Raw genomic sequence first — 27448 nt, 5'->3', positions numbered from 1 at the left:
CTCCGCCCGGCACTGGACGGAGCCCGCGCGCCTCAGGGAGCTGTCCGCGCGGTGAGTGGGGAGCGGAGTTACACAGTCTGCGGGACGGGGAGGTGTCGGGGCTCCCTCCAGCCGCCCGGAGCCAGGCGGCGGCGGCTTCCCCAGTGGCGCTGCGCTGCAGCTTCGGGGTGGGCTTCTCCCCCGGCTCGCGGCGCTTCCCGGGATGGCCGGAGCCCGAGGCGTCGCTCTCCGGCGCTGTGCAGGGCAAGGGGGAGCCACCCGCCCAGGCTGCCGCCGCCGAGCGAGCGCTCCCGCGGGGGAGACTACACGCTGGCGGGTGGAAATCAGCTCCTCCCGTCTGTCGGCGGGGGGCAAAGGAGCGGGTTGTGGGGCGTTGTCCGCTGTGGATCTGAAAGGAGGGGGCAGGAAAACTTGATCTTTCCAGTGCTTTACAATTGTGCATGCAGTTGGTGCGAACGTGTGGCTTGTGGGATCTCCTGGGCTTGGAGGAAAACTGGCTGTAGGCTCTGTGAAATACAATAAACTACAACAGCTGCGATTCTGTCAGAAGACAGTGAAAAGTGTGCAGAGAACTAACAAACACCTTGTAGCTTTCAGTGGTATCTTAAAAACGCGTTTCGCTGCCTTGTACAAGGGAGATCTTCCGTCCCCCCACCCCATAAAGTACAGGTCTTAGAAATGCAAAATCTGAAAAGTGCTTTTAGCCTTAGGCATAGTAGCGAGCAGTCCCCCTTAGATCTAGCTTTGGACTACTATTTTTCATATATATCCTCTATTTGTCATTACAGCATTGTAAACAAAATCCGCATAATCCTTGGAGAGTTGAAAATTATTCACAAAAACGTTTGTACATATTCAATGGCCACTGCAACAGATAAAAGAGGGGAACCAATACTGTTCTTTTCTTATATATGTGGTCACTGCTTAGGTCTTGTCGATTGTTTTTAAAAAATATTGTTAGTACTCCTTTTTACTGTATAATGTCACAGTAACTCATAACTTGCTATACCGAGATTTTTAACTGGATTTAAAAGGACAGAGACAAGTAATTTTTTCTTAGTTCATAATTCCCATTCAAAATAATGCACAGGTTTTCATAGTAAGGGTAATTAACTATTGGAATAATTTACCTAGGGACTTGGTGGATTCTCTATCACTTAGTCTTTACATCTTGATGGGATATTTTTTAAAAACATATGCTATAACTCAAACAGAAATTATCTGCTGGATGCAGTAATTGCTAGGTAAAATAGGGCTTGTCTTATGCAGGTCAAATTGGAAGATCATGATATTATGATGATCCTTTCTGGCCTTATCATCTATGGGTGAAAAAAACTTATTTCCCAAATTTACTGCTTTGTTCCATTTGGCAAACATTATTTTCCATCACATCTTGACTAATGCTGGAAAGGGTGAGATTTCACCCATTTGTTCAAAGTAACTACAAAAATCCAAGATAGTTTTATCACAAACTAACTATATAGCACTGTCTGTTTGCACACGGCAACTTCAGAAGTGAAATGTGCCAAATTTATAACAGATCCCTAGAATTAAGGACCTACAATTTAAAGGCACAATAGATATGTACAAGAGAGAACAATATAAAGGAAACAGAATGATGTGATGCCATAATAAAATTGTAAGACTGTAATTCTGTGCTGCTCAGGAGCATTGGTGCACCTTACCACAACATAAAACACTGGGTGTGATTTTTTTAAATCTAGAGCTCCTGGGTACTATGAAAATACAAATAATAATATCAATGGAAAATTTGCAGTGTTTGGACAAATAATTATCTCCTGTGCTTTGAAATTGTGATGCACATTTTCTCTTGGGAGAAGGAAACTTTTTAGCAGTCTATATTCTGAGGTTATTGCATTCTGAGTGTTCTGGTGGCTTTCACTCCATTTAAACAAACTACTATAAAAACAATCTATTATTTGGCAGAAATGTGAACAATTACACAAAATGTGTGTATACCGTTCACAATATATATATATATTATAATGTCATTTAATATACATTAAATGACATTATAACCAATGGAAAATGGAGTGTTGGAACAAAGTGAATAGGAGACTTGTGGGATCTTGCTCCTCTGGCCTAAGCAATCTTTAGCAACTGGCACTATACCGTGACTTCCTAGGAAAATACAAGAAAAATATATAGCGATAAAATGCATTTTTTGCAGAAAAGAATTGTGACCTATTAACTAACTAGATCCTTAGGGTACAAGCTAATTCTTTTTTTAACTCTAATATCTCTGAAGTTTCAATGCAGCATTTTTGTTTTATCTTTTTAATTAGAAAAATTATTCTTCATATCTGAAAAATCATGTGCAAGTTAAACAGCATCTTGGAGACTCTCGAATTCCTGATTTTATTAGGATATTACTACTTTGAGGCTTTCATTCTGTTTATTTGTCCTCCATGTAAAAAGAATGTTGCTGGTGAAATAGTGCTTATTACAGGAGCTGCAAATGGGATTGGAAGGCAGATTGCCTTAAATTTTGCTCGTCTTGGGGCTACCCTGGTTTTCTGGGACATTGATGAAGAAGGTAACAAAGAGACGATTAAACTAGCCAAAGAAAATGGAGCCAAAGGAGTTTATGCCTACAGGTGTGACTGCAGCAATAGGGAAGAAGTCTACAGAGTGGCAGATCAGGTAATATTTTACATTGCTTTTCTTTCCAGTTTAATACTGTATCTGATTAAAAGTTATCTCTTTCAAAGAATTAGTTTTAGAAGCAGTAATGTTTGGTAAAGGGGATTTACCACTTATATCTATTTATTGCAATTTAACAAAAAAATTGAAGGTATTTGTAAACGCTTAATCTATTTTTTGTAATAAAATAATTGGGTTTGATCTAATGTACTGTAGAGACTGAAATAGTTTTCCCTCTAAAGGAAAATAGTTGCTTCAAATCAAGACCAGGGTAAAGCATATGGTTGTAGTTGATTTCACACGTTCATTGCTGAGCCTCATAATTTGCAAATGTTACTGAGAAACAGTAAAGAGCTTTTTCTGCCATTTGTCCATGTGATCAGTGAATTATAGTTAAGTAAGGATGCCTTGGGATATAACCATTTCAAAAAAGCAACCAGGAGGGTCTCATCCTAGTTTTCCTGATGTACAATTTGGACTTATTCTTCACTCCTAGTAAGCTGGAAAATAAGACATCATAGGATCTCACTACAAATTTAACTTTTGTTGCCCTATCTTAAGTAAACACAGTTTTGTCAACAAAAGTCAGGTTTTGTCAACAAAACAGTGGCGGTGTACACTCCGAAATGTTCCTTCTTCTGACAAAACTCTCCTGCTTGGCCAACAAAATAAAACTACCTCAACGAGAGGCATAGAGCTTTTTGCAGCAAAATTATATTGACAAAGTGTCAATGTAGACATCACGCTTGATTACATCACTGTAAATGGCCTCTAGGAGATGTCCCACAATGCCCATCCTGATCACTCTGGTCAGCAGTTTGAACTCCGCTGCCCTGCACTCAGTTACACAGGCTTCTGTCCCTCCCCCTTTAAAGTCCCAGGAATTTTTGAAATTCCACTTCCTGTTTGCTTAGTGTGGAGAGCTCACATTGCATCTGCCCAGCTGACCATTGAAGCTCCATGCAGCAAACATTCTCCTGCTTGGAGCACACCTGAGTTGTTGGATCTGCTGACACTGTGGAAAGAGGAGGCTGTGCAGTCCAGCTCCGCTCTAGCTGTAGGAACTTCGATACCTACGGTCAGATTTCTCATGGCTTGTTGGATAAAGTCTATGCAGCTGTGCTGTGTGAAGATAAAGGAGCTGAGGCAGGTGTACCAAAAGGTAAAGGAGGCAAACCATCACTCTGATGCTGTGCCAAGAACCTGCCACTTCTATAAAGAGCTGGATGCTATCCTTGCTATCCACCACCAGGAGCTGTGTGGTTACTCAGGATGGGCTGGAGGTAGTGGACAGTGGACTCAACCCCAAGGATGAAGTTGTGAATGAGGAGGTCAAGTTGGAGGACAATGTGGAGAACATGGCAGGATCGTCCAGTGGCGTGGCGAGTCCGGAACTCTTTTTCCACTCCAGAGGGATCTAGCCAGTCCCAGCAGTCCATCTCTAGCGTGCATGATGCAGGAGAGGAGAGCCCTGGTAAGTGATGTTTTTGAATTGATGCTGCTCAGTTATATGAGGTCAAGCTGTCCTTTGCTCTGTATAATCTAAAAGTGGGTGAAAGGATAGCAACATACAAGATTAGCTGTGTTTGAGTGTGCTCCACATTCCCCTGTGCAGCTAAGCAGTGCGGCGGAACAGTGTGTTAATGCACACAGAGATTTCATGGGAAGCTTCCAGAGAGATCTCTAGGAAACTTTCCTGGAGGCACTTGACAATCCTCTGCTGAAGATTCCTTGGCAGAGCTGCTTTGTTCCTTCCCCTATTGTAGAAAATTTCCCTTGGCAATCACTTGTGCAGGGACCAAAGCGGCACACAGGCGAGCAGCATAGGGCCTGGGTCTGAAGTTGCACTCATGCAGAATTTACAATATTGTCCCTAGTCGCGTGCACTGATCCCCTTAAAAAAACACCTAGACCCTGTGCTCCATCTTGAATGCCCAACTCCCACCCAGGCCGAACTCACCATTTTTAGGGTATTCGTCAAGATGTGTGCTTGCCAAGGGACATAAGAAAGTGATTCATATGTTAAGAGATGTATTTTACTATAATGATTCAATGCTGGGCATGAACTAACCATCATGCTTCTGTGTACTGTTTCTTGTGCTTCTGCAGATGTGGACTTCAGGGGAACCCACTGTACACCAGCGGAGTCCCTCTGCCAGATAAGGAAGCGACCAAAGTGGAATAAGGCGGACATGTTCTGAGAGGTGCTCCAATATTCAGAGGCCAAAATAAGAGAACGCAGAGAGTGAAGAGAGACTCTGAAGGAAAAATTTAAAATAGAAAGGCAGGACAGAAAGGAGAGCGAGGCACGCATTGTAAAGGGCCAGGAGTGGATGATAAGTCATGGAGGATCAAACAGAGAAGTTCCTAATCACGCTTGAGATCGAACACATGTGTGCTCGCCCCGCCTGCAGCCAATACAGAACTGCTTCCCATACTTTCCAAACTCCTCCCACACATTCTTTGCAACTTTCTGGAACGTCTCAGTACCCCATTCACTCCACCCCTTCGGACAGCTTCCAAAATGACAGCTGGACTTACACACAGCTATGAGAGCCTACGCTGCCCTGCACTGTTACCTCCCTTCCCACCAATCCTTTTGTGTGTGTTGTTAATTGGTATTTCATAAAAACAAACTCTCTGAAAGATAGCCAATCTTTATTTGTCTCCTACACAGGTGGTTTCTACTGGTCATAATACATAGTGGCTGTTTGATCATATGCTCACTACAAATCCCAGTTTGGAATAATCAGTTTTCATGCAAGGCAGCAAGTTAATAAAGCATGGCAGAGTGCTATATAGAAAGACACATTACTGGTATTCATTATCAAAATGTTGCCTCCAAAGCCTCCCTGATTTGAATAGTCCCCGTTGTGCCCCTCTAGTAGCCCTGATATCTGGCTGATCAATTAAGCAGCAAGGCAATCCACCTCTGCACCCCGGGGGGAACTTTTCACCCTTCGCCTCACAACTATTATGGAGCACGCAGCAGGTTGCTATGACCATGGAAATGTTTTCCTCATTTAGGCCTAACCTGCCATAAAGGCAGCGTCAGCGCACTTTTAATCTGCCAAAGGCACATTCCACTGTCATTCTACACCTGTTCAGCCTATTGTTGAAGCACTCCTTGCTGCTGTCCAGTTTTCCCGTGTAAGGCTTCATGAGCCATGGAAGTAAGGGGTTCGCTGGGTCTCCCAGGATCACTAAGTCCTTTCAACATCCCCCACTGGAATCTTCTGGTCTGGAAAAAAAGTCCCTGCTTGGAGCTTTCTGTAAAGGCCAACGTTCTTGAAGATTCGTGCATCATGGACCTTCTCGGACCATTCCGCGTTAATGTCAGTGAAACGCCCATGGTGATCCACAAGCGCCTGCAATACCATAGAGAGAAGTACCTCATCTATTGATGTACTCTGTCACAAGATGGTCTGGGGCCAAAATTGGAATGTGTGCGCCATCTATCACCCCTCCGCAGTTAGGGAATCCCATTGTCGCAAAGCCATCCACTATTTCATGCACATTGCCAAGAGTCGCAGTCCTTCGTTGCCAGATGCAATTAATGGCCCTGCACTCTTACGTTAGCACAGCCCCATGGTCAACTTTCCGACTCCAAACTGATTCGGGACCAACCAGTAGTAGTCTGGAGTTGCCAGCTTCCACACAGCAATCGTCATGCACTTCTCTACCGAGAGGGCAGCTCTCGTTTTTGAGTCCTTGCGACACAGTGCTGGGGCGAGCACCTCATACTGTTCCTGGAAGGTGACTTTCCACATCCAAAAGTTCTGCAGCCACTACTTGTCATCTCAAATCTGTGTGATCCCAATGATGTGATCCCACCACTTAGTGCTTGTTTCCCAAGCCTAGAAGTGACGGTCCACCATGCTCAACTGCTCCGTGAATGCCAGAAGTAATCTGGTATTGTTTCTTTTCATGGCAGCAGGTCAGGCAACTCTGATTCCTGTTCAGAGTGGGAGCTCCTGATATACTGCATGACCATCTGCAATGTGTTCATAACAGTGATCTCAACAGTAGAGAGCAGTGCGGGATCCATCCTTTCAGACAAAGAAATGCCACGAAACACAGTCAACCCCATTCATCTCACATCAAGTTGTTGATAAACAACTACTCTCAACTATGCACATCATAACTAGGACAATTTGACCAGCCCCAGTACCATGGCTTCCTGTGTTAAGTAACATCGCTTCTCCTCACATCCATTGTGAGGATGCTACGTACAAAATGGTTGCAAAGATCAGGCAAACCCAAGCCTATCACTTTACACGGACCTCTTCCAGTGCCCAAGAGTGTGCTTATTGTTGAGGCACCCGTTGTGGGCCTACTTGACACTATTTTCTCTGTGATGTCAGTGTGGAATGAAGAATGTTCTGCCATTGACATCAGAAACCAGTCTCTTATAACTAACTTGACTACATGTGTATCTGGCTTTGATTTGCCATTCTGCTCATGGGCCCTTCTAAACCAATTTTGAATAAGCCTGGGTCAATGTGCAGCTAGCCTTCACACCTGAGGCCAACGAGAGGATCCCACATGTGGCTGTGGCTAAAGACAGACAACATCACACATCACTGATGACTGGATTTGATGGTGATCTGAGGGTTCTGCACCTCACTGATGAGGGCTGCTGCAAATTGGCTTGGCAAGCTCCACATACAATAAGAAGATCATTGGAATAAAATGAAATAATCAATTAATTAGAGGATTTAACTAAGTACAAATCAATCCTTAGAAATTCTAGAGAGCTTTTAAGAAAGTGGCTGTCTATTTGGTTATAAATCCCAACTAAAGAATTTTACCAACTTTAGTCAAATTTACAACTTGGTACCTGTTGGAATCTTAATACTGAAACCAATTTTTTATCTGTCTGAACCACATCCTCAAAGCCAATTGTAAAGATTCTTTTTAGAATTCTGTTGCTATGGGGTGGATAATGCTTTCCTCCTTCCATGCCCTAAAGAGACATTATAGTACAGACTTTAACAGAACACTCTTCATAAGCAGAAGGTTGAGAACACTTGCTTACCCGAAATTGCAGAATACAATTTCAAGCCAATGTAAGCCAGGACATTTAAATATAGAACACACTTTAATGAGGTTTTATGAAACAACTTTTAGGGCTGTTTAGACCTGAGGAACTTACTTTCTGGTGTCTTCTCTGTTCAGACTTTTTGGGTATTTATACACAGGTGTATGCACACAGCCACATTTTAACACTCTAAAATGAAAATGTAAAAAAAGCTGGGATCTCTACCAGCTAATAAATGCAAAAGACAAAAACAGGAAAAAAGGAAAACGAAGATACTTAAGATAACAAAGGTGTTGTGATCTCTTAAACCCTTGTAGTCTTCTGGACTTTCATAGAGTATGCAGTGTTGTTCTAGCCATGTTGGTACCAGGATATGAGAGCGACAAGGTGGATAAGGTAATGTCTTTTAATGGACCAACTTCTGTTGGTGGAAAAGACAAGCTTTTGAACAGCACAGAGCTCTTTCTGGTGAAGATCTCTGTGCAGCTCAAAAGCTTGTCTCTTCCACCAACATAAGTTGGTCCATTTAAAAATACTACCTCCATTCACCCTGTCTCTCTCATAGAGTATGCAGTCAAGGAACCAGACGATGTTACCAGCACAGCGCTTCTTGCTAGCAAACCTCCTTCAGGTGTAGAGAGACTGATCAAAGGCTGGCATGGCTTGTTGATGTCTTGACTTCTTCTCCCCAAGGTGGCTGGGTCTTGAGGATTCAGGAACATCAGTCTTCCCTCAGGTGGCTTGTTGACCCAAAAGGTAAAGGCTTCTCAGCCTTACCCTTGATCCTTATGATTTTTCAAACTTTGCTTTGCAGTGCCTATCTTTAAGGCCGACATATACATCGACTGTGAGACCTATCTTAGAGCCATGCAACTTAGTTCAATCAGGTTTAAATTAGGTTACCCTAAGCTAGCATCTATATTGGGGAAAGTCCCACTTAAATCAGCAATTTAAAAAATATTCAGTGTTTCACATGCCACAGAGACTGTTATACTGTGTCCTTCCCCCATGCTTCTCCACCCCTCCAAAAAACCCTGAACACAAGACTACTTTTGAGGAAGATGACATGGTCTTATCCAGGTGAAAAGATGATATGGAATCACCAGGTTACAAAAAGTTCAACAAAAGTCCTATGAAATTGGCTGATTGAAATAGACCGTAGCAACAATCAGTCACTTAACATTCATCCATCAGTAAATTAAAAGTAATTTTAAACAACTAAGGATCAATGGCGTCATTCATCTTGCAAACAAGACAATTTACAGTAATCTTTCTATTTTGAAACTGGGCTGTACTTCAAACAGCTTATCTTCTCGAATCGTCATCTCGAAGTTACTTTAAAACTTATCAATATCAAACCATTTAAGAAATACAATTTAAAAACTGATATAAAGTCTGAATTTCCATATACTCTATTTCTCTTGTGAAAGCATATACAAAAGTGGCAGTTAAACTGGTAGATGCAATCTTAACATTCGCATTTCCTAACTGACTGCTGAATGTAGTGAGTGGCGTGAATAATGTATTTTTTTTTTTTGGTTTGCTGGCCATTCTGAAAAAAAATTGTTTTTGTCAAATGACACTTTTCAGCAAATCAAAACATTTAAAAGAGTTGACACCACTTGGTAATGTCGCATTGAAATGTTTTGTTTCATTTTGACCCAAAAAAATCCATTATGATTTGCAGGCATTTTGACAAAAGCAAAGTATTCACAAAACCACTGGATGAGGAGGTGATAGTGTTGCCTCTCTTTATAAGTTTTAGGCCTGTGGTTAAAGCACTCACATGGAAGACCTGTGTTTGTTTCCCTTCTCTGCCTGATATGGAGAAAAGATTTGAACTTGGGTTTCTAGCACTACATGAGAGTGCCCAGCCACTGGACTATTCTGGTGTGGGGCTTTCTCAGTCTCTTCTGTTGAAGCTTTTCCACTTTTCCATTAAATAGTCATTGAGCAAGGATTTCAATTCAGGTCTCCCATATCCTACATGAGTGTCGTAACTACCAGGCTATAGAGTCATTCTCAGTCTCGTTCCCGGGCCCAAAGACTTTTCTATGACTATGAATGACACTGGATACTGTGGATGACAATGGATAGTCATTGGGCCAGAGAAAGTGAGTAAGTATGACTGTATTGCCTGGTACATAGGGCACTCACCTAAGATGTGGGAGACCCAAGTTGAAGTCCTTCCTCCATGACTATCTAATTATTGATACTAAGGGCTTTTCTTCAAGTGCAGCTGCACCATTGTAGCACTTTAGTGGAGATGCTTCTACACTGACAGGAGAGCTGCTCTTGTCAGCATAGTTAATCCACCTCCCTGAGAGGAGGTAGGTATGTCAAGGGGAGAAGCTCTCCCATCAATATAGCACTGTCTACCTGGGGGGGTTAGGTCGGTATAACTACATTGCTCAAAGGTGTGGATTTTTCATACCCCTGAGCGACATAGTTATATAGGTCTAGACCTGGCCAAAGTGGAACAGACTTAACAGGTGAGATTAAGAAAGCCCCATCATCCAGTGGTTATGGTGCTCTCTTGCAATGTGGGATACCCAAGTGCAGATCCCTTCAACACATCATGCAGAGTGTGGAACTGAAGCCAGATTTCCCACACCCTAGGTGAGTGGCCTAACTGCTAGGCTAAAGCTTATAAGGGAAGCACCTCCTCTTCTAGCTACTTTGTCAGTGCTTTGCTCTTGTCAAAATGCCTGAAAATCAAAAGTATGTTTCAACATTATCAAAACATTTAGACTCTTTCAGCTCAGTTGAAACTATTTGGTGAGCTTGACACAAATTCGGAAATAGTTTGGGTCCACCCAAAATGGCATTTTTTTTATGAATAAACTACTCATCTGAAAAATGTCATCCAATGCTAGTAATGATGTTGTTTGTTTTGTTGTTGTTTTCTTTTAAATGGAATATAAGAATAATCATATGCACACAGTACACATTACCAGGTAAGCTAATATATTGAAATTATCCCAGGTCCATATGAAGTTTTCAACACATTGACTCTGCCAGCTAAACATAAGGGGATCAAGCACCTTGAATTTTCTGTGTTCCTATGAGCATGAGTTATTCTTAAAAGTACAGACTTAGGGCTTGTCTACATGTGGAACAATGTGTGCTAGAGGGGTGTAATTTCTAAAGTGTACTAACATGTTATGCACTAACTGGCCCACGTAGACCCTGCTGACACAAATTGTACATTCCCTACTGCACATTAATGTAGTGCATAGTTCTCACCAGCAGGGTTTACATAGGCCAGATAGTGTGCAGCACTTTAGAAATCACACCCTTAAACTACAGGCAGAAATCTGTTCCTTGAAGAGTTTTTTCGTACTCAAGTGTTAGAAGTTGGTTGGTAAACTACCATCAATCCATTAACTCCTTTCTAGGCACGTACACTAATTGAAAAGTCATGTGTGAATCTGAAAGTAATCCTCGGAGAGTATAAACTGGTCAGGATGAGGGATTGTCTTTCTCTCTGTTTGTAAAACACCTACCAAATGTAGTCTGCTTCCAGAGTATTGGTAATAAATAGTAATGGCAAATATTCAGGCAGTACATAGAACAGATCACTACATGGTTTTTATAAATGTAAAGCACAAATAGCATGAATATCATATAATAGTTTGGTTTTCCCTTCTTTCCTTTCAGGTTAGAAAAGAAGTTGGGGATGTTAATATCCTAGTCAATGATGCAGGCATAGCAAATGTGAAAACATTTCTTGACCTTCCAGATGCTGATATGGAGAAAACTATAAGGGTGAACGTCATGGCCCAGTTCTGGGTAATATATTTTTTCCATGGATAACTGTGAAAGTGTGCTAGCACCCAATTTCTTCAGAAGTGGGCAAAATGTGTTCAACTTAGGTTGTTTAGTATTCAGAAACTCCATTTAGAAATGGAGCATTGTTTGGTTTTGGTTCAACTTGTGACAAATGCCAGACTGAAAAAGTACTAGCTTCCAAGCTCTGCTCCTCTATGAGGTATGATTTGACTAGGAGCAGGCACCCAAACTGTCCTCACCAAAAAATTATGTGCACTGCTGTTAAAAGCAAAACATGACAATGCTCTTTGGTGTAAATCCAAAGGCTTTGTATTGCTAAGTCAAGAAACAGAACTCTCTATAATAGCTGTGACTGCAGTTAGTGGTGATAGAATTCTATTTTTTTTTTTGTCTCATTTCCTATTCTCACCCTTCATAAAACACAAGCGGTTACATATTTAAACTACACTTCCTACACCAGTCTGCAGGACTAGCACATCTGTAACTGGTATTTTTCCTTTGCTTTCCATAAATTTCAAATAGAATTCTGGGTTGTTGTTGTTTTTTTTTTTTCTGGTATCATCTGTCCTCAACAGATTTGTACAGATTCTTTATTCTTTGGGTCTGAAAGCACTTTTCAAAGGTTAATAGATAATTGTCCCATTTTAGAGATTTGTGGAGTCAGGGAAAGACACAAAGTGGTGAGGTGTCAGCTTTTGAAAAGTGTCGTCTAACTCAGGTGCATATTTTTAGAACTCTGGATGCGACTTGCAAAACAGCTCAGTGTGCTGAGTGCTTTTTAAAAAAAAATGGCCACTTATTTTGGTGTTTGAATGGGAGCTGATCTGTTTTGAAAATCTGACCCCATTTTTAGGTGCTGAGGTCCTTTCGAAAATCTGTACCCTAATGCCTGATCTTCTGAGTTGCTGAATACTCACAATTTCCATTGACTTCAGCTGGAGTTTTCCAGAAATCAGACCATAGGTGTGTCAAGCTGAGCACCCAAAAATGGAGGCACTCATAATTAAACAACAAAATTGAAAATTTAGCCTTAAGTGACTTGACTTTTGTTGGACAGGAAATCATTAGCCACAACTGACCCCATACAGTCTTGTAGCTGAAGTCATCCCAATTTAAAAAAAAAGACTGAAAACATAAGGGGCTTAACTGTGAACAAGGATGATGAGCTTGGGGCTAAGACACTGGACTGAGACTTGAGGCAATCTGGGTTAAATTCCTGGCTCTTTTACAGATGTCCTGTGTGAAATATTTAATGATAGTTTAATGTTCAATGCTTAATGAAAGTTAGCATTACTAAGAGATGTTTGAAGCAGCTTTCTGCTTTGTAGGCAACAGGTTATTAGGGTACAGTCATTCACTTGCCCTAGGATCTGCCCCACTTCTCAGTTACATTCCACCTGTCATAATTAATTCACAGTCACAATGGTGTGTGGGAATGAGTGGATGTGTGGATGTTGAATAGCTATTCATTATATTTAAACAATTAGGATACGTCTTGGACATAAGCAGAAGTTTGCATACCAGTTCCTTATCACATGGCACCTTCTTGCGTCTTGTTTTTGAGAACATCTGTTTGCGATTATCATCAAATTGGTGCAAGACACATACATACTGAACTGGCATCTTCTATATGACTTCAAGATCAAGGTGCCAAGTCATTGGTGCACAATGAACTATAGCTGACATGCTGGAGTGGCCCAGGGCTGAGTAGAGGAGTCACTGATCCAAAAGATGCTAACCATGCAGAAAGAAGGTGGGGCTCTCTCACATCACACAACACCCAAAGTTGTATCATGCTTTGTTCCCTGGACCAGACATCCAAAGAAGAAGAGGTGAAAGACTCTGACCGCCAGCTAAACCAAACCTGAAGTCTACAGCTGAGAAAGATGAGACCAGACTTTCCTCACGACATGCGAAAGAATTCCAAGCTATATTTTATCAATAAACATAGTTCCAAACTAAGACCAATCATATGAGCTAAAGACTTTGAGAAGAAGTTATGAAAATCCTTCTGAAGAGCAATTCAAGGACACTCAAATCGCTCCAGTGCCCATTAGTGTGTGTGTGTGTGTACGCATGTGTGTTGCAACTACCCCTCAAAGTAGATCCGAAACCCCTAAGGGTACATCTACACTACAGGGGGGAGTCGATTTAAGATACGCAAATTCAGCTACGTGAATAGCGTAGCTGAATTCGACGTATCGCAGCCGACTTACCCCGCTGTGAGGACGGCGGCAAAATCGACTTCTGCGGCTTTCTGTCGGCGGCGCTTACTCCCACCTCCGCTGGTGGAGTAAGAGCACCAATTCGGGGATCGATTGTCGCGTCCCGACAGGATGCGATAAATCGATCCCCGAGAGGTCGATTTCTACCCGCCGATTCAGGCAGGTAGTGTAGACCTAGCCTAAGTTTTATCTAACGTGAAGAGATCCTGGGTCATAGCAGCTTTAGAATGACACCGGTTTAAGTATAGGTCTCTAGAAAACATTCTATATCTGTGTATGACTGGCAGAAAAATGCAGGTATTGTGTTCAAGTGAGGAGGGGAAATAGAGTAAATAAACAGAAGCTTGATGTGATTTCTGTGAACACGAAGCTTAGCAGGAGAAAGCAACCAGAGGAAGAAGTGACTAAGAAACCATTTTAAGAGCCGTACTTCCTCAAAATAAAGACAAGAAATAGCCTCTGCCTTTAATGGAACCTTAGCTAAAGGGTTAAAATAAAAGGTAATAGCTTCTCCCATTAACCTTCCTGCAAAATCTTAACAGAATTGTTTTCCTTAACTTGTTCACTGGCAAAGCAGGTAAATTGAACCATTGAATTACTGATTATGTTTTAATTACAGCCTTAATTTGACTGTTGCATTATACCATTGTAAGTTAAGTTAGGAAAACTTTAACTTAAATTAGCTTGTGACATATGTTGCTTAAATTCATATTTATTCTATAACTGCTTGCTTAGTCTTTTAATACATGTATAGAAGGTGCACCAAACTGGTTTATTTCTCACAGCTTCAATCCAAAGTAACCTGTATAGAGGTAAAAATCATTAAATGTTATTCCTGAGCCCCTCCTATATTTTAACTACTTAAAATAACACCCTATTTTCCCTATAATGAGAAGTTACTTAACTTCTTTTTACATCAGTTCCCAATAATAAAATAGGGATAGTAATACTTCCTTTCCCCTGTGCTTTTGTATCTTATCTATTTAGATTGTAAGAGACAGATTTTCAAAGGTTTTAGGAACAATAGGTGTCTAGTGAGATTTTCAAAAATAGCTAAGCAAGTTACATATGCTCCTAGTAGGCACTTAGCCAGTTTTGAAAATTCCAGTAGTCATCTGTTTGTACCTTTTAGACACCTAAATACCTTTGAAAATCTAGTCCCAAGTTCTTTGCGCAGGGACTGCCTCTCACTATGTGTTTGAACAGTACCTAGCACAATGGGCCTGGGTCTTGACTGGGATCTGTAGGTGCTACTGTAATAAAAGTTGTTAATAATAAAGTAATAATACTCAAGCTGCATATTTTTCCATTACTGCTCTAACTTCCCATTCTCTATATTTAATTCACTTGCAAGTAAGATTTAATTAACTATCTTATTCCCAATGCATCCCTGCCTCCTTAGAGTTGGCAGACACCTTTAGAAGACACAGGCTGAGATCTTCCCTTGCATTGGAGACACATTGTAATGTGAAAACCTACACAAAATACATGGCTATGGTGGCTTTGGGGCCACAAGCCAATCACCCCAGCACAGGGGATCCTCCAGTGACTTAGAATTGGTGTAACAGCTCCTACAGCAGCCCATCCCTGCCCTGATCCACACCGTTACAGCCCTCTGGGAATTAATGAGGTCGATAGTACTATCAGTAACTTTACTTCTGAGTTCACTAGTACTGAAGCCATTTGCACTTCCCATTCAAGAGTTTTCTTTCGTTCTGGGCCAATGATAATTATGACTTTGTCCGCATTAGAGCTGGAAGGTGTAAATATCAGCTTGAGGAGACATACCCTTGCTAGTTCCGATGAAGCTAGCATCCTAAAAATAGAGCATAGCTGAGGCGGTGTGGGAAGCAGGATGGGCAAGCCGATCCACACATGTAGATGTCTGAGATGCTTAATGTGCTCAGGGCAACTCTCCCTTCCCACTTCTCACACCAACATGGCTACACTCTATTTTTAGCACACTAGCTCAATGAAAGCTAGTGTGGGTATGTCTCAAGGTGGAATTTACACTTCCAGCTCAGTGAGAAGCTGCCACTGGGGAAAGCACGCTGTATAGTTCCAAGCTTGTAGCCCTCCAGAGATAAAATGTTGTGACAGCAGTAGCTGAAATAATGTGGACAGTGAATGCCTTTGATAGAGAAGCTAATTGTGGTGGCTTTATGTGCACATGGAAAGGAAAGGAAAGGGAAAGGAGAAAGACACCAAGCAACTTCACAGATGTGCTAATATTGTTTTCAGTAGAGAACTCTCTCATCTCTCAGCATTCTCCTGCCTGTAGAGACAAAGCAAAACACTCACTTATCCACCTTCAGTGCTTGGTTTCCAGTAATGAAAGATCCAGTACTCTACAGAGCCTCATTGCAAACAATTCCTTCTGAGAATGTTTCTGCAGGTACCAGGTGGGGAAGAAAATACCTGGAGAATTTGGCCAATTGAGGCACTGGGATTTTGGCAGATTATTAATTCACAAGATTTTCTTCCACAGGGAAAAATCCTGGTCACTGCACAAAGCCTGAGTAATAGAAGAAGCAGAGATTACTTTACAGATTCCATGAGACCATCATGGGTCACCTCCTCCCCAGACAATGCAAATCTCCTTACTCTATGCCTCTCTTCCTCCACCCCTTCGTGCTGGACTGCAGAGCACAGTTCCCCAGCATGTCAGACTCGTGGATGCTCTATGCTGGGTCCTATAATACTACTTCTCCCAACATATGCAGAGGGTCCACACTGATTCTGCGGCTGTCACTGACCTCCATGGCCCTGGAGAAGCTGATGGAGAGGATTTGCCAAAGAGTGCTTACTTTACAAAGAAGAATGAGTCATAATTAATAATCGCAAGTTTCAAAGCACTCTGTACCTATTTAACTTTGGCGTGCTTGCTCTGACAGAGCACTTTTTATTTTGGTTATAGATAATCCAACCTGTGTCTTCCTGTGTTGGAAGCCAACCCTCATGTTTCAAAGTTCTGGAGAGGGGTTATGCAAAGTGTTCTGCTTTGTCTCCACCTGCTGGAAAATAGAGAAATGAAACAGGGCAGAGCGTAACTGAATCTGTTAGTGATTGTGGAAAATCATCTGTGACTACCAGGTTCCTCTATTTGATTGATATTTAAGGGCAAAATGAAAAATAGCTTTATTACACTTAGAAGCTTTTACTCAGAAGGTTGCTATGACTGAGCTCTTCATGGGTAGGAAAATTATAGCCTTATATAAGCGAGTGGCAGGCACCACCAATTTGGTCGACTTAATGTATCCTATCTACACACATCCACATTGTACATAATTTAAAAGCTTATTATGTCTACTTAAATATGAAGAATGATGTGGCGCTGTCAAGTGGTGCTGGTATCATAGCAACAGGATCAATAATGACACCATAAACACGGTAAATTCATAGATTCTAGGACTGGAAGGGACCTCGAGAGGTCATCGAGTCCAGTCCCCTGCCCGCATGGCAGGACCAAATACTGTCTAGACCATCCCTGATAGACATTTATCTAACCTACTCTTAAATATCTCCAGAGACGGAGATTCCACAACCTCCCTAGGCAATTTATTCCAGTGTTTAACCACCCTAACAGTTAGGAACTTTTTCCTAGACCTCCCTTGCTGCAGTTTAAGCCCATTGCTCCTTGTTCTATCCTTAGAGGTTAAGGTGAACAAGTTTTCTCCCTCCTCCTTATGACACCCTTTTAGATACCTGAAAACTGCTATCATGTCCCCTCTCAGTCTTCTCTTTTCCAAACTAAACAAACCCAATTCTTTCAGCCTTCCTTCATAGGTCATATTCTCAAGACCTTTAATCATTCTTGTTGCTCTTCTCTGGACCCTTTCCAATTTCTCCACATCTTTCTTGAAACGCGGTGCCCAGAACTGGACACAGTACTCCAGCTGAGGATTAGCAGAGTAGAGCGGAAGAATGACTTCTCGTGTCTTGCTCACAACACACCTGTTAATACATCCCAGAATCATGTTTGCTTTTTTTGCAACAGCATCACACTGTTGACTCATATTTAGTTTGTGGTCCACTATAACCCCTAGATCCATTTTTGCTGTACTCCTTCCTAGACAGTCTCTTCCCATTCTGTATGTGTGAAACTGATTTTTTCTTCCTAAGTGGAGCACTTTGCATTTGTCTTTGTTAAACTTCATCCTGTTTAACTCAGACCATTTCTCCAATTTTGAATTATGACCCTGTCCTCCAAAGCAGTTGCAATCCCTCCCAGTTTGGTATCATCCGCAAACTTAATAAGCGTACTTTCTATGCCAATATCTAAGTCGTTAATGAAGATATTGAACAGAGCCAGTCCCAAAACAGACCCCTGCGGAACCCCACTCGTTACGCCTTTCCAGCAGGATTGGGAACCATTAATAACAACTCTCTGAGTACGGTTATCCAGCCAGTTATGCACCCACCTTATAGTAGCCCCATCTAAATTGTATTTGCCTAGTTTATCGATAAGAATATCATGTGAGACCGTTTGAAAATTGACCAGTTTGAAATATTTGCATTCGTTTCTGTTAGCTTAATGACACTATGTATTATTTCAAGACATAAAACTGGATTTCTTTGTGGCTTCAAAGCATCACAACAGTTTAAAGAATAAAACAAAATCTAATAATAAATTTGTACAGATACAATTTGACATTTCTAGTTATCATTATCATCATGATCTCTCTCAAGAGTATGTGAGTTACCACAGTTTTATTGCCTTGGCAAGTACACAGTTCTGTGCAAGAAAGATTTTCTGACTACAGACACAGATGATTGTGCACCAAACCCTACTGGTACAGGCACAGATAAGGTCTTTTAGAAGCTCAGGTGCCTTTGGGCCCATGAAGAATACAGAAAGTAGTTAATCATCCACATTTTTCCATCCATGTTGCAATGATGATCCAATGTCTCGTTTACCTATGTGTGAAGATATCCAAATCTTTGTTTTATGAAGATGCTCCTTTGAGATGCTCTTCAAAACTGTCCTCAAATGGTGAGGAGTTTGGCCTGTGACTTGTCCTTTTTTGATGGCTAGATTCAGATCTCTGTGAGTCTCCTCCTGTCCTTTCTCACTCTGATCATACAGCACTGCTACCAACTTCTCTAATGAAGAAATTGTCCGTCACTCTCTCCCTATTTGGCAAGATCTCTGAAGAAGTCCGCTTCCTTCGTTTTGACAACATTAAACACAGATTTTTTTTTTCCTCCCTATACCAGTTAGGGATGACACAGTCACCTCCTGTTAATGCATGTAAAGCAGGAAGTGTGTTGCAGAAGTCAGGAGTGTGTGCATCACAAATTGCATGTGCAGATATAAAGTTACACTTGTCTGATGTGCTGGTAATGGTGCCTGTTTCAATCCATATGTTATCCATGTGTTCTATTTTTGGAAAGTAGTGAACAGAAAGGTCCAAAACATCTGTATCAGGTGACATAATTACTAAGAGATCCAAAAGCTGTACTGGCACATACACATGAAGAGTGTCCTTGTGTCCACCTCCTCTTGAGTACTGTGCAAACTTGGGCTTCTTCGATACTTCTACTTTGCTACTTCACTATTGGAAAAGCCTCCAGCAAGAAGGAGTGTTTGTGTTGTGTGTGTCTCTACACTCTCAGCTGCATTTTGAACCATACATTCACAGAGGAATTTTACAAGTGACTGCTTGTTGGATGCCATGTTTAGAAACTTTTTCCATAGATGTACAGGACATCCACCAATCACCTGATATTTCTTGCAGCCAACCTTAGATCCTGTCTGATGCTGTTTTTTCTGCAATTTTCACAGGGTTACTGTTGTCATATTGGTCAGACTTTGATTGCAGAACTGGCTTTGTCAAATTCTTTTAGGATCTGCCTCAAGTACTCAGCCAGTTCATCACATGTGTGGATCTTGTCTCCAGCCATCACTTGTATGACAGCCATAGCATTTTTGATGTATACTGTAGTTTCGCTGTTGCATGATCTTAAGTCATGCATTCTTTCAGCCTGAGCTTTCAGCTGATGTCCTAATTCAGTTTTGTATGTTTTTCTCAGTGGTCCATCAGCATGCAAGAGGGACGTAGGCACAGGTCCTATTGAGTGACTAAGAACAGTTGCCATTGAAATATCATCTCTGCATCTTGCTAAGGATAGGGATCTTCAGAAAACAATTTCTGGACTGATAGCTGCTGTGAATGTCCTTCCCTTGCCAGACTTAAATTTGGTTTTCTTGGTCATGTCAGAAAATGTTTTGATACCAGATCAAGTGCCTCTCTTACAAATCTTTCCATTTGTTCTTCACCAACATCTTCTGTTTTCAGTAGAGTCTTATACATCTGATGTTACATATACTCCACTGGATATGTTGATAAGGACCTTTGGATGTGATTCAGGGTCAAATGGGTTTGTCATATTGATGTGGATATAGTGGAGTGATGGGGCTCCTGCCCCGCACTGGCCCTGAGAGGGTTAAAACCAGCCTAGGGAGGCTGAGTGCAAGGCAGCCAAAGGAGTGGCTGCAGGGGAAACAGCCAATTAGGGTGGTGGCTGCGGACAATTAGGGCGACGGCTGGACCAGCCAATCGGGGAGCAGCTGGCCCAAATAAAAGGAACCTGCAGACCAGACTGAAGGAGTCTGCTGCAGGGAGCCCTAGGGAGACAACTGGCTTCCTAGAGGCAGGGCCAGCTTTAGGCCGATTCCCCGGAATCAGCCCCGTGCCTAAGAGGATCCCACGCCTTAGGCGCCTTTTTAATTTTTTTTACTCACTCGGCGGCTGTCTGCGTCTTCTGCAGCACTTCGGCGGCAGGGGGTCCTTCACTCGCTCCAGGTCTTCGGCGGCGGGGGGTCCTTCCGTGCCACGGAAGACCCGGAGCGAGTGAAGGACCCCCCGCCGCCAAAGTGCTGCTGAAGACCCGGACTGCCGCCGGGTATTTGAATCGGGCCCCGCAATTCCTAAAGCTGGCCCTGCCTAGAGGCTGCCAGGACTTAAAGACTTGAGGCCCTGGGAAGAGGGCAAAGGAACTGGAGCCAGAGGCAAGAGCAGAAGGAACTGAGCCTGCGGGGAAGTGGCCCAGGGAATAGAGACAGTGAGCTGGAAGGAGGAGGCAGCAGGAAACTGCTGTTTGCAGGGTCCCTGGACCCAGGGCCCGGAGTAGTGGGTGGGCCTGGATCCCTCCACCCCACTAGCCGCTGAAGGAGCAGCCCGGCTGTGAACTGCCAAACTGCTGCAAGGAGCAGCTGGACTCTTATTGGACTCATAGACTCTAAGGTCAGAAGGGACCATTATGATCATCTGGTCTGACCCCCTGCATGCTGCAGGCCACAATACCGTCCATACCCCTTCCCTGGACTCTGCTGTTGAAGTCCCCAATCCTGTGTTTTAGTGACTTCAATCGGCAGAGACCCTCCTGCTAGCGATCCCTGCCCCATGCTGTGGAGGAAAGCGAAAAACCTCCAGAGGCTCAGCCAATCTACCCTGGAGGAAAATTCCTTCCCGACCCCAAATATGGCGATCAGTAAGACCCCGAGCATGTAGGCAAGAGTCTCTAGCCTGACCCCTGTTAGCCATTATACTATTTACCTACCATTGCTTGGTATTCCTTGGCTTCTATGTTTTACCATTAAACCATTCCCTCCATAAACTTATCTAACTTAATCTTAAAACCAGACAGGTCCGTCGCCCCCACCGTTTCCCTCGGAAGGCCGTTCCAATATTTCACCCCTCTGACGGTCAGAAACCTTCATCTAATTTCAAGCCTGAACTTCCCCACGGCCAGTTTATATCCGTTCGTTCTCGTGTCCACATTAGTACTAAGCTGGAATAATTCCTCTCCCTCCCTTGTATTTATCCCTCTGATATATTTAAAGATAGCAATCATATCCCCCCTCAGCCTTCGTTTTGTCAGACTAAACAACCCAAGCTCCTCTAGTCTCCTTTCATACGACAGGTTTTCCATTCCTCTGATCATCCTAGTCGCCCTTCTCTGCACCCGTTCCAGTTTGAGTTCATCTTTTTTAAACATGGGAGACCAGAACTGCACACAGTACTCCAAATGAGGTCTCACCAGCGCCTTATACAACGGAAGCAGGACCTCCTTATCCCTACTAGATATACCTCGCCTAATGCATCCCAAGACCGCATTGGCTTTTTTCACCGCCACGTCACATTGTCAACTCATAGTCATCCTGCGGTCTATGAGGACCCCTAGGTCCTTCTCCTCTTCTGTTACTTCTAACCAATGCGTCCCCAACTTGTAACTAAAATTGTTATTAGTCATCCCCAAATGCATCACCTTACACTTTTCACTATTAAATTTCATCCTATTTCTGATACTCCAATTCACAAGCTCATTCAAGTCTCCCTGCAGAATATCCCTATCCTCCTCCGAATTTGCTACGCCTCCCACCTTTGTATCATCCGCAAACTTTATCAGCCCACTCCTGCAATCGGTTCCGAGGTCAGTTATAAATAGATTAAATAAAATGGGTCCCAAAACCAAACCTTGAGGCACTCCACTAGTAACCTCCCTCCAACCTGACAGTTAACCCTTTAATACGACCCGCTGCATTCTCCCCATTAACCAATTCCTTATCCACCTCTGGATTTTCATATCGATCCCCATGTCTTCCAGTTTAACCAATAATTCTTCATGGGGTACAGTATCAAACGCTTTACTGAAATCCAGGTATATTAGGTCCACCACATTTCCCTTATCTAATAAGTCCGTTACTTTCTCAAAGAAGGAGATCAGATTCGTTTGGCACGATCTGCCCTTCGTAAAACCATGCTGTAACTTATCGCAATTGCCATTAACCTCAAGGTCCTCAACTAGTTTCTCTTTCAGAATTTTCTCCAGCACCTTGCACACTACAGATGTTAAACTAACAGGCCTGTAGTTACCCGGATCACTTTTTTTCCCTTTCTTGAAAATAGGAACCACATTAGCTATTCTCCAGTCTAACGGGACCACCCCCGAGTTTACAGATTCATTAAATATTATCGCTAATGGGCCTGCTATTTCCCGTGCCAATTCCTTCAATATTCTCGGATGAAGATCGTCCGGTCCTCCTGACTTAGCCCCATTAAGGTGTTCAAGTTTTGTTTCTACCTCGGATACGGTAATCCCCCATCCTGTATGCCCCTCTGTCACGGTGCTAGTATCCCTAATACCTTCATTGGCCTCATTAAACACCGATGCAAAATATTCATTGAGATATTGTGCCATGCCTAGATTATCTTTAATCTCCTCTCCGGCTATAGTCTTCAGCGGTCCCACTTCTTCTTTCTTTGCTTTCTTCCTATTTATATGGCTGTAAAACCTCTTACTACTGCTTTTAATTCCCCTCGCTAGGTCCAACTCTACACGGCCTTTGGCCTTTCTCACTCTATCTCTACATTCTCTGACTTCACTGAGGTAAGTTTCCTTACTGATCCCTCCCCTCTTCCAGTCTTTGTACGCTTTCTGTTTTTTCCTAATCACCCCTTGAGTCGGTCGCTCATCCAGCTCGGTCTAAATCTCTTGCTTAGTAATCTTTTTCCCTTTTTTGGGATACAGGCCTCTGACAGCTCATGCATCTTTAACTTAAAGTAATCCCAGGCTTCTTCTGCCGTTAGATCCATTAATATGTTTGCCCAATCCACTTCCCTTACCAGTCCCCTTAATTTGTTAAAATTGGCCTTTTTAAAATTATAAACCCTAATCTTTGACTTAATTCTGTTACTCCTTCCATTTAGTTTAAACCGAATTAGCTCATGATCACTGGAGCCCAAGTTGTCCCCTACTACCACTTCCTCAACGAGGTCCTCACTACTCACCGGAATCAAATCTAAAATGGCCTTCCCCCTTGTCGGTTCAGCTACCACTTGATGAAGGAATTGATCAGCAAGCACATCTAGGAACATCTGAGCCCTATTATTGCTACTAGAGTTTGTTCCCCAATCTATATCCGGGAAGTTAAAGTCCCCCATAATTACACAGTTTCTATTAGTATTTACTTCTCTAAACACATTAAATAGTTCCTTATCCATATCCTGGGTCGATCCCGGTGGTCTATAGCACACCCCAAGCACTATCCCCGGAGAGGCTCTAGTAGTCCTTTTACCCAGTGTGAGTATTGCCCAGACGGACTCTGTGTTATCTATTCCATCAACTATTATTTCTTTACAGCTTATTTCACTATTGACATACAATACCACCCCCCCACACCTTTACCTTTGTCCCGGTCTTTCCTAAACACTGCATACCCCTCCATACCTGTGTTCCAGTCGTGACTGCCATTCCACCACGTTTCAGTTATTCCTACGATATCCGGTTTCAATTCTCGGACCAAGAGCTCCAATTCCTCCATTTTATTACCTAGGCTTCTCGCATTGGTGTATAAACACCCTAATGTATGTTGTTTAGCCTGTCTCCCATTAGTAGCACTATATGTTGCGGGCCTCTTTGTGTCCGTCCCCCCTGTCCTTCCTATGTCCAATCTCATCTCCCCGGCTATGTCTCCTCTTATTTCACTCACCTTTTCAATACTGGAAACTGGCGTGGAGATTAACTGCGCATCTCCCAACCATCTCCCCAAACTTCCTAGTTTAAAGCTCTTTTGATAAGATGAGCCAGCCTCCCTCCCAGAAGTCTATTTCCTTCCCTACTCAGGTGAAGCCCATCCCGCGAGAACAGGTGTCTGTCCCCGAAAGCCTCCCAGTGGCCATACATCCCAAAGCCCTCCTTATAGCACCACTCCCTTAGCCAACTATTTATTCTCACAATCCTATCAGCCCTTTGCTGCCCTTCCCTCGGAACAGGCAGAATCCCACTAAAGATAATCTGAGCCTCTATCTCCTTGAGCGTCTTCCCCAGCCTGGCATAATCTCTCTTGATTCTCTCTAACGAGAACCTAGCCGTGTCATTCGTTCCTACATGAAGGATTATCAAGGGGTTCTTACCTGCTCCTTTTAGGATCCTTTTCAACCGCAGGTCCACATCGCGTATCTTTGCGCCTGGTAGACAGCACACCCTTCTGTTCTCCGGGTCTGCCCTGGTCACAGGCCTGTCCAATCTCCTCAGTAAAGAGTCTCCAATTACATACACCTGCCGTCGCCTGGCAACAGTGCGATCTAGTAATCTAGTCTCTGATCCCTCTAGTCCTGACCTGTGTCTGTTCCTATCTTCCCTTATGCTCCCCCTTATGCCTTCCTCTATCCTCTGGGGGCCCAGGTTTTGCGCTGTCTCCATCAACACCTCCCCTCTCTCTCTCTCGGACTAGCTGCTCTTCTCTTCTTCCTCACCCTCCCACCTTCCGTCACCACCTGCTGCCCCTCCACCTCGTTATCCAAACACCCAAACCTGTTCCTGAGTTCTATTCCCCCCTCACTGGCCCTCCTTTTCCTTGGCCTGCTTCTCACAGTCACATGCTTCCACCTCCCTTGTTCTCCCCCTTCCATTCCCCTCTCACCGTCCTCTACCTCTGCCTCCACCTGCACCGCAGAGCATTCCCCTTCAGCCCCCCCTTGCCTGTCCTCCATCAGCTGCTCAAACCCCCGTCTGAACTCCACCAGGGTATCTACCTGCATCTCCAACCCCTTAATCTTTTCCTCCAGTAACACTATAAGGCGACACTTCATACACACATACCTGTGTTCCAGCTCCCCTGCTAGGAGTATATACATACCACAGCTTCCACATGCAGCCATTTGCATTGTGTCTCCTGCTGCTTGGCTCATGGCTGCTGCAGTCTCTGCTCTCTGCATCTGAGGGCACAGAGAACACAACACACCGCGCCCTCCTGCCTCCCCCTTTACCTCCCCCTGCAAACTCCCACTCAAACTCCCCTGTTAGCCGCCCTGTTTGCTGCCTCCGGTGCCGCTGCTCGCTCCCCAGAATGGGGAGAAACCAGATGGTGACATGGCCGGAGGGCTCTGCCACGAAGCAGACACTGAGAGAAAGGAGCCGTAACGGGTCTGCAGGCGGAGGCGAGGACAGGAGAGCCACCACCACCTGAGGATGCACCTGCTGGGACTGAGCTAATTCCTGAAATGTCCGGCAGGAGGTGCCAGTGTGGTGAGCGACCCCGTGACAGGTGGTAAAGCTGTAACTTGCTCTTCACCCCCCTCTTCAGTGCAGAGCAAGGACTTGTTTGTGGATTTTGTTTTTCACTACTTTTGTTATATCACTTCTTTCTCTCATAATTTTTGCATATTCATAATACGAAGCTATGTATTGTCATCTCTAATACTGACCTATGCATAAGTCAATTAAAAGGCTAGTTTCTGGAATATTTCAAAGGCTAGTACTACATACATAGACAATTACAAATGAAAGCCTTCTATCAGGCAGACTAGAAGCTACACTGTATGTACAAAAGCTTACTAATGGCGAAGCATTGGGAATTCTCGTACATTTATATCTATCCACTCTGCAGTACAGGCTATGGGCACACAGCCTACTGATACTGGTACACAACCTTCAATGTGAGAATGACCTGGTCAGCAAATTTTAATCAAAAATACTGTATAGAAACTTTATAATCTGCAGTGAGATGTTTTCACATCACATATTCTTAATTGTCGAAGTATTTCATGTTAGCAATTGCAAAGTGTTGATTTTCACCATTTTTGCCACGTGCTAAACAGCTTCATCACTTCTGGGGAAAAAAAAAACTTGCCCATGCAAAACCAATAAAAGTCTTTTATTAAATTTTCATTTGGTAGGTTTGACCAATAAACACCACAGTAAGGTGTTGAAATTAACTTAAACAGTAGCCATGTTGCCTGAACCAATTAAGGGCCTCTGGTGATCCTTAAAAAAACTCTCTTCTGGTGTGAGGGAGGGATGAGAAACAAGTTGCAGGAGGACTAGTGCCAGCAGGGAGGCAAGGCTTCTGCTGGGTGGAAGACTGCCCTCCTCCCCATAGGGGAAAAACCCAGGTATAACTTCTGTTTGGGGAAGAACTACTAACAAGAAGTCAGCGTAGTGAGGCAACACCACGGAGAGGGGGCAGGGAAAGGTATTTCTTTTTGCATTGTGAATTTGTTTTTTTGTTTTGCTCAAAAGAGCTCCTCTGGCCTACTCTGAGGCCCACCTTGTAAATATTGAAAAACAGACCAAAGTGAGGAATTTAAAAAACTGCCAGAGTGGGACTGATTTACACCAGCCAGAGGGAGAAACACCAAACCAGCTGAGGTGAAAAGTGTCTTGCCATAGTACATAAAATAAGTTTTTTCAAATGATGTATAATGTGGGGGTGTTTAGGGTAGACACATTAAAATCCAAAAATATGGCCCTTTTTGGAGAATTGCCACATGGCTAACAGGCCGCCTCTGCCTGCAACTATCCTTCTTTTGCCTCCATCTGCCTGACAAGTTGGCTTCTAGCTCCCCCTAGTGGATCAATATGACTGGAAAAACCCAATTGAAAACACTTCAGTGAGTCTTGCAAAGTCAAACCAGAAGGAAACACTAAATGGATGAAATAAGAATAATCTATGTGCTGATTTTAGGGAAAAGCTTATTCCTTGAAAAGTCATCATCTTAAGTCTCCTATTTTCAAAAGGGAAGCTTTGAAAAGTAATTGAAGTTGTAAAACCTAATTATAGAATGAACTAATTTTAACTGATGCCTAATTGTGTGGTTTCTTATGTGTTCCATAGACTTGCAAAGCCTTCCTTCCAGCTATGATTGCCTGTAACCGTGGACACTTGGTTAGTATCTCAAGTGGAACTGGACTTATTGGTGCCAATAAACTGACAGGTTAG

The 27448-nt window shown here is 43.1% G+C and overlaps 1 protein-coding gene across 1 annotated transcript; it reads left to right on the top strand.

The window, feature by feature from the left end:
* Positions 1-27448, top strand: LOC117871821 (short-chain dehydrogenase/reductase family 16C member 6-like). The gene is made up of 4 exons (XM_034759578.1): positions 1-51; positions 2307-2664; positions 11366-11497; positions 27344-27448. Exons 2-4 carry the CDS (start codon positions 2335-2337, stop codon positions 27446-27448), a joined length of 567 nt encoding a protein of 188 aa, XP_034615469.1. The 5' UTR covers positions 1-51; positions 2307-2334.

This window comes from Trachemys scripta, chromosome 2 (assembly GCF_013100865.1).
Source record: "Trachemys scripta elegans isolate TJP31775 chromosome 2, CAS_Tse_1.0, whole genome shotgun sequence".
NCBI lineage: Eukaryota > Metazoa > Chordata > Testudines > Emydidae > Trachemys > Trachemys scripta.
The sequence above is the reverse complement of the archived record's forward strand: the minus strand, read 5'-3'. Positions and strand labels throughout refer to the sequence as shown.

What these genes read in the sequence shown, in the direction of transcription:
- LOC117871821 (XM_034759578.1), top strand. Translation starts at nt 2,335, where the DNA reads ATGTGCAAGTTAAACAGCATCTTGGAGACTCTCGAATTCCTGATTTTA. An exon ending in TCTACAGAGTGGCAGATCAG is followed by an intron (nt 2,665 to 11,365) that starts GTAATATTTTAC and finishes CTTTCCTTTCAG; the next exon opens with GTTAGAAAAGAAGTTGGGGA. An exon ending in ACGTCATGGCCCAGTTCTGG is followed by an intron (nt 11,498 to 27,343) that starts GTAATATATTTT and finishes TGTGTTCCATAG; the next exon opens with ACTTGCAAAGCCTTCCTTCC.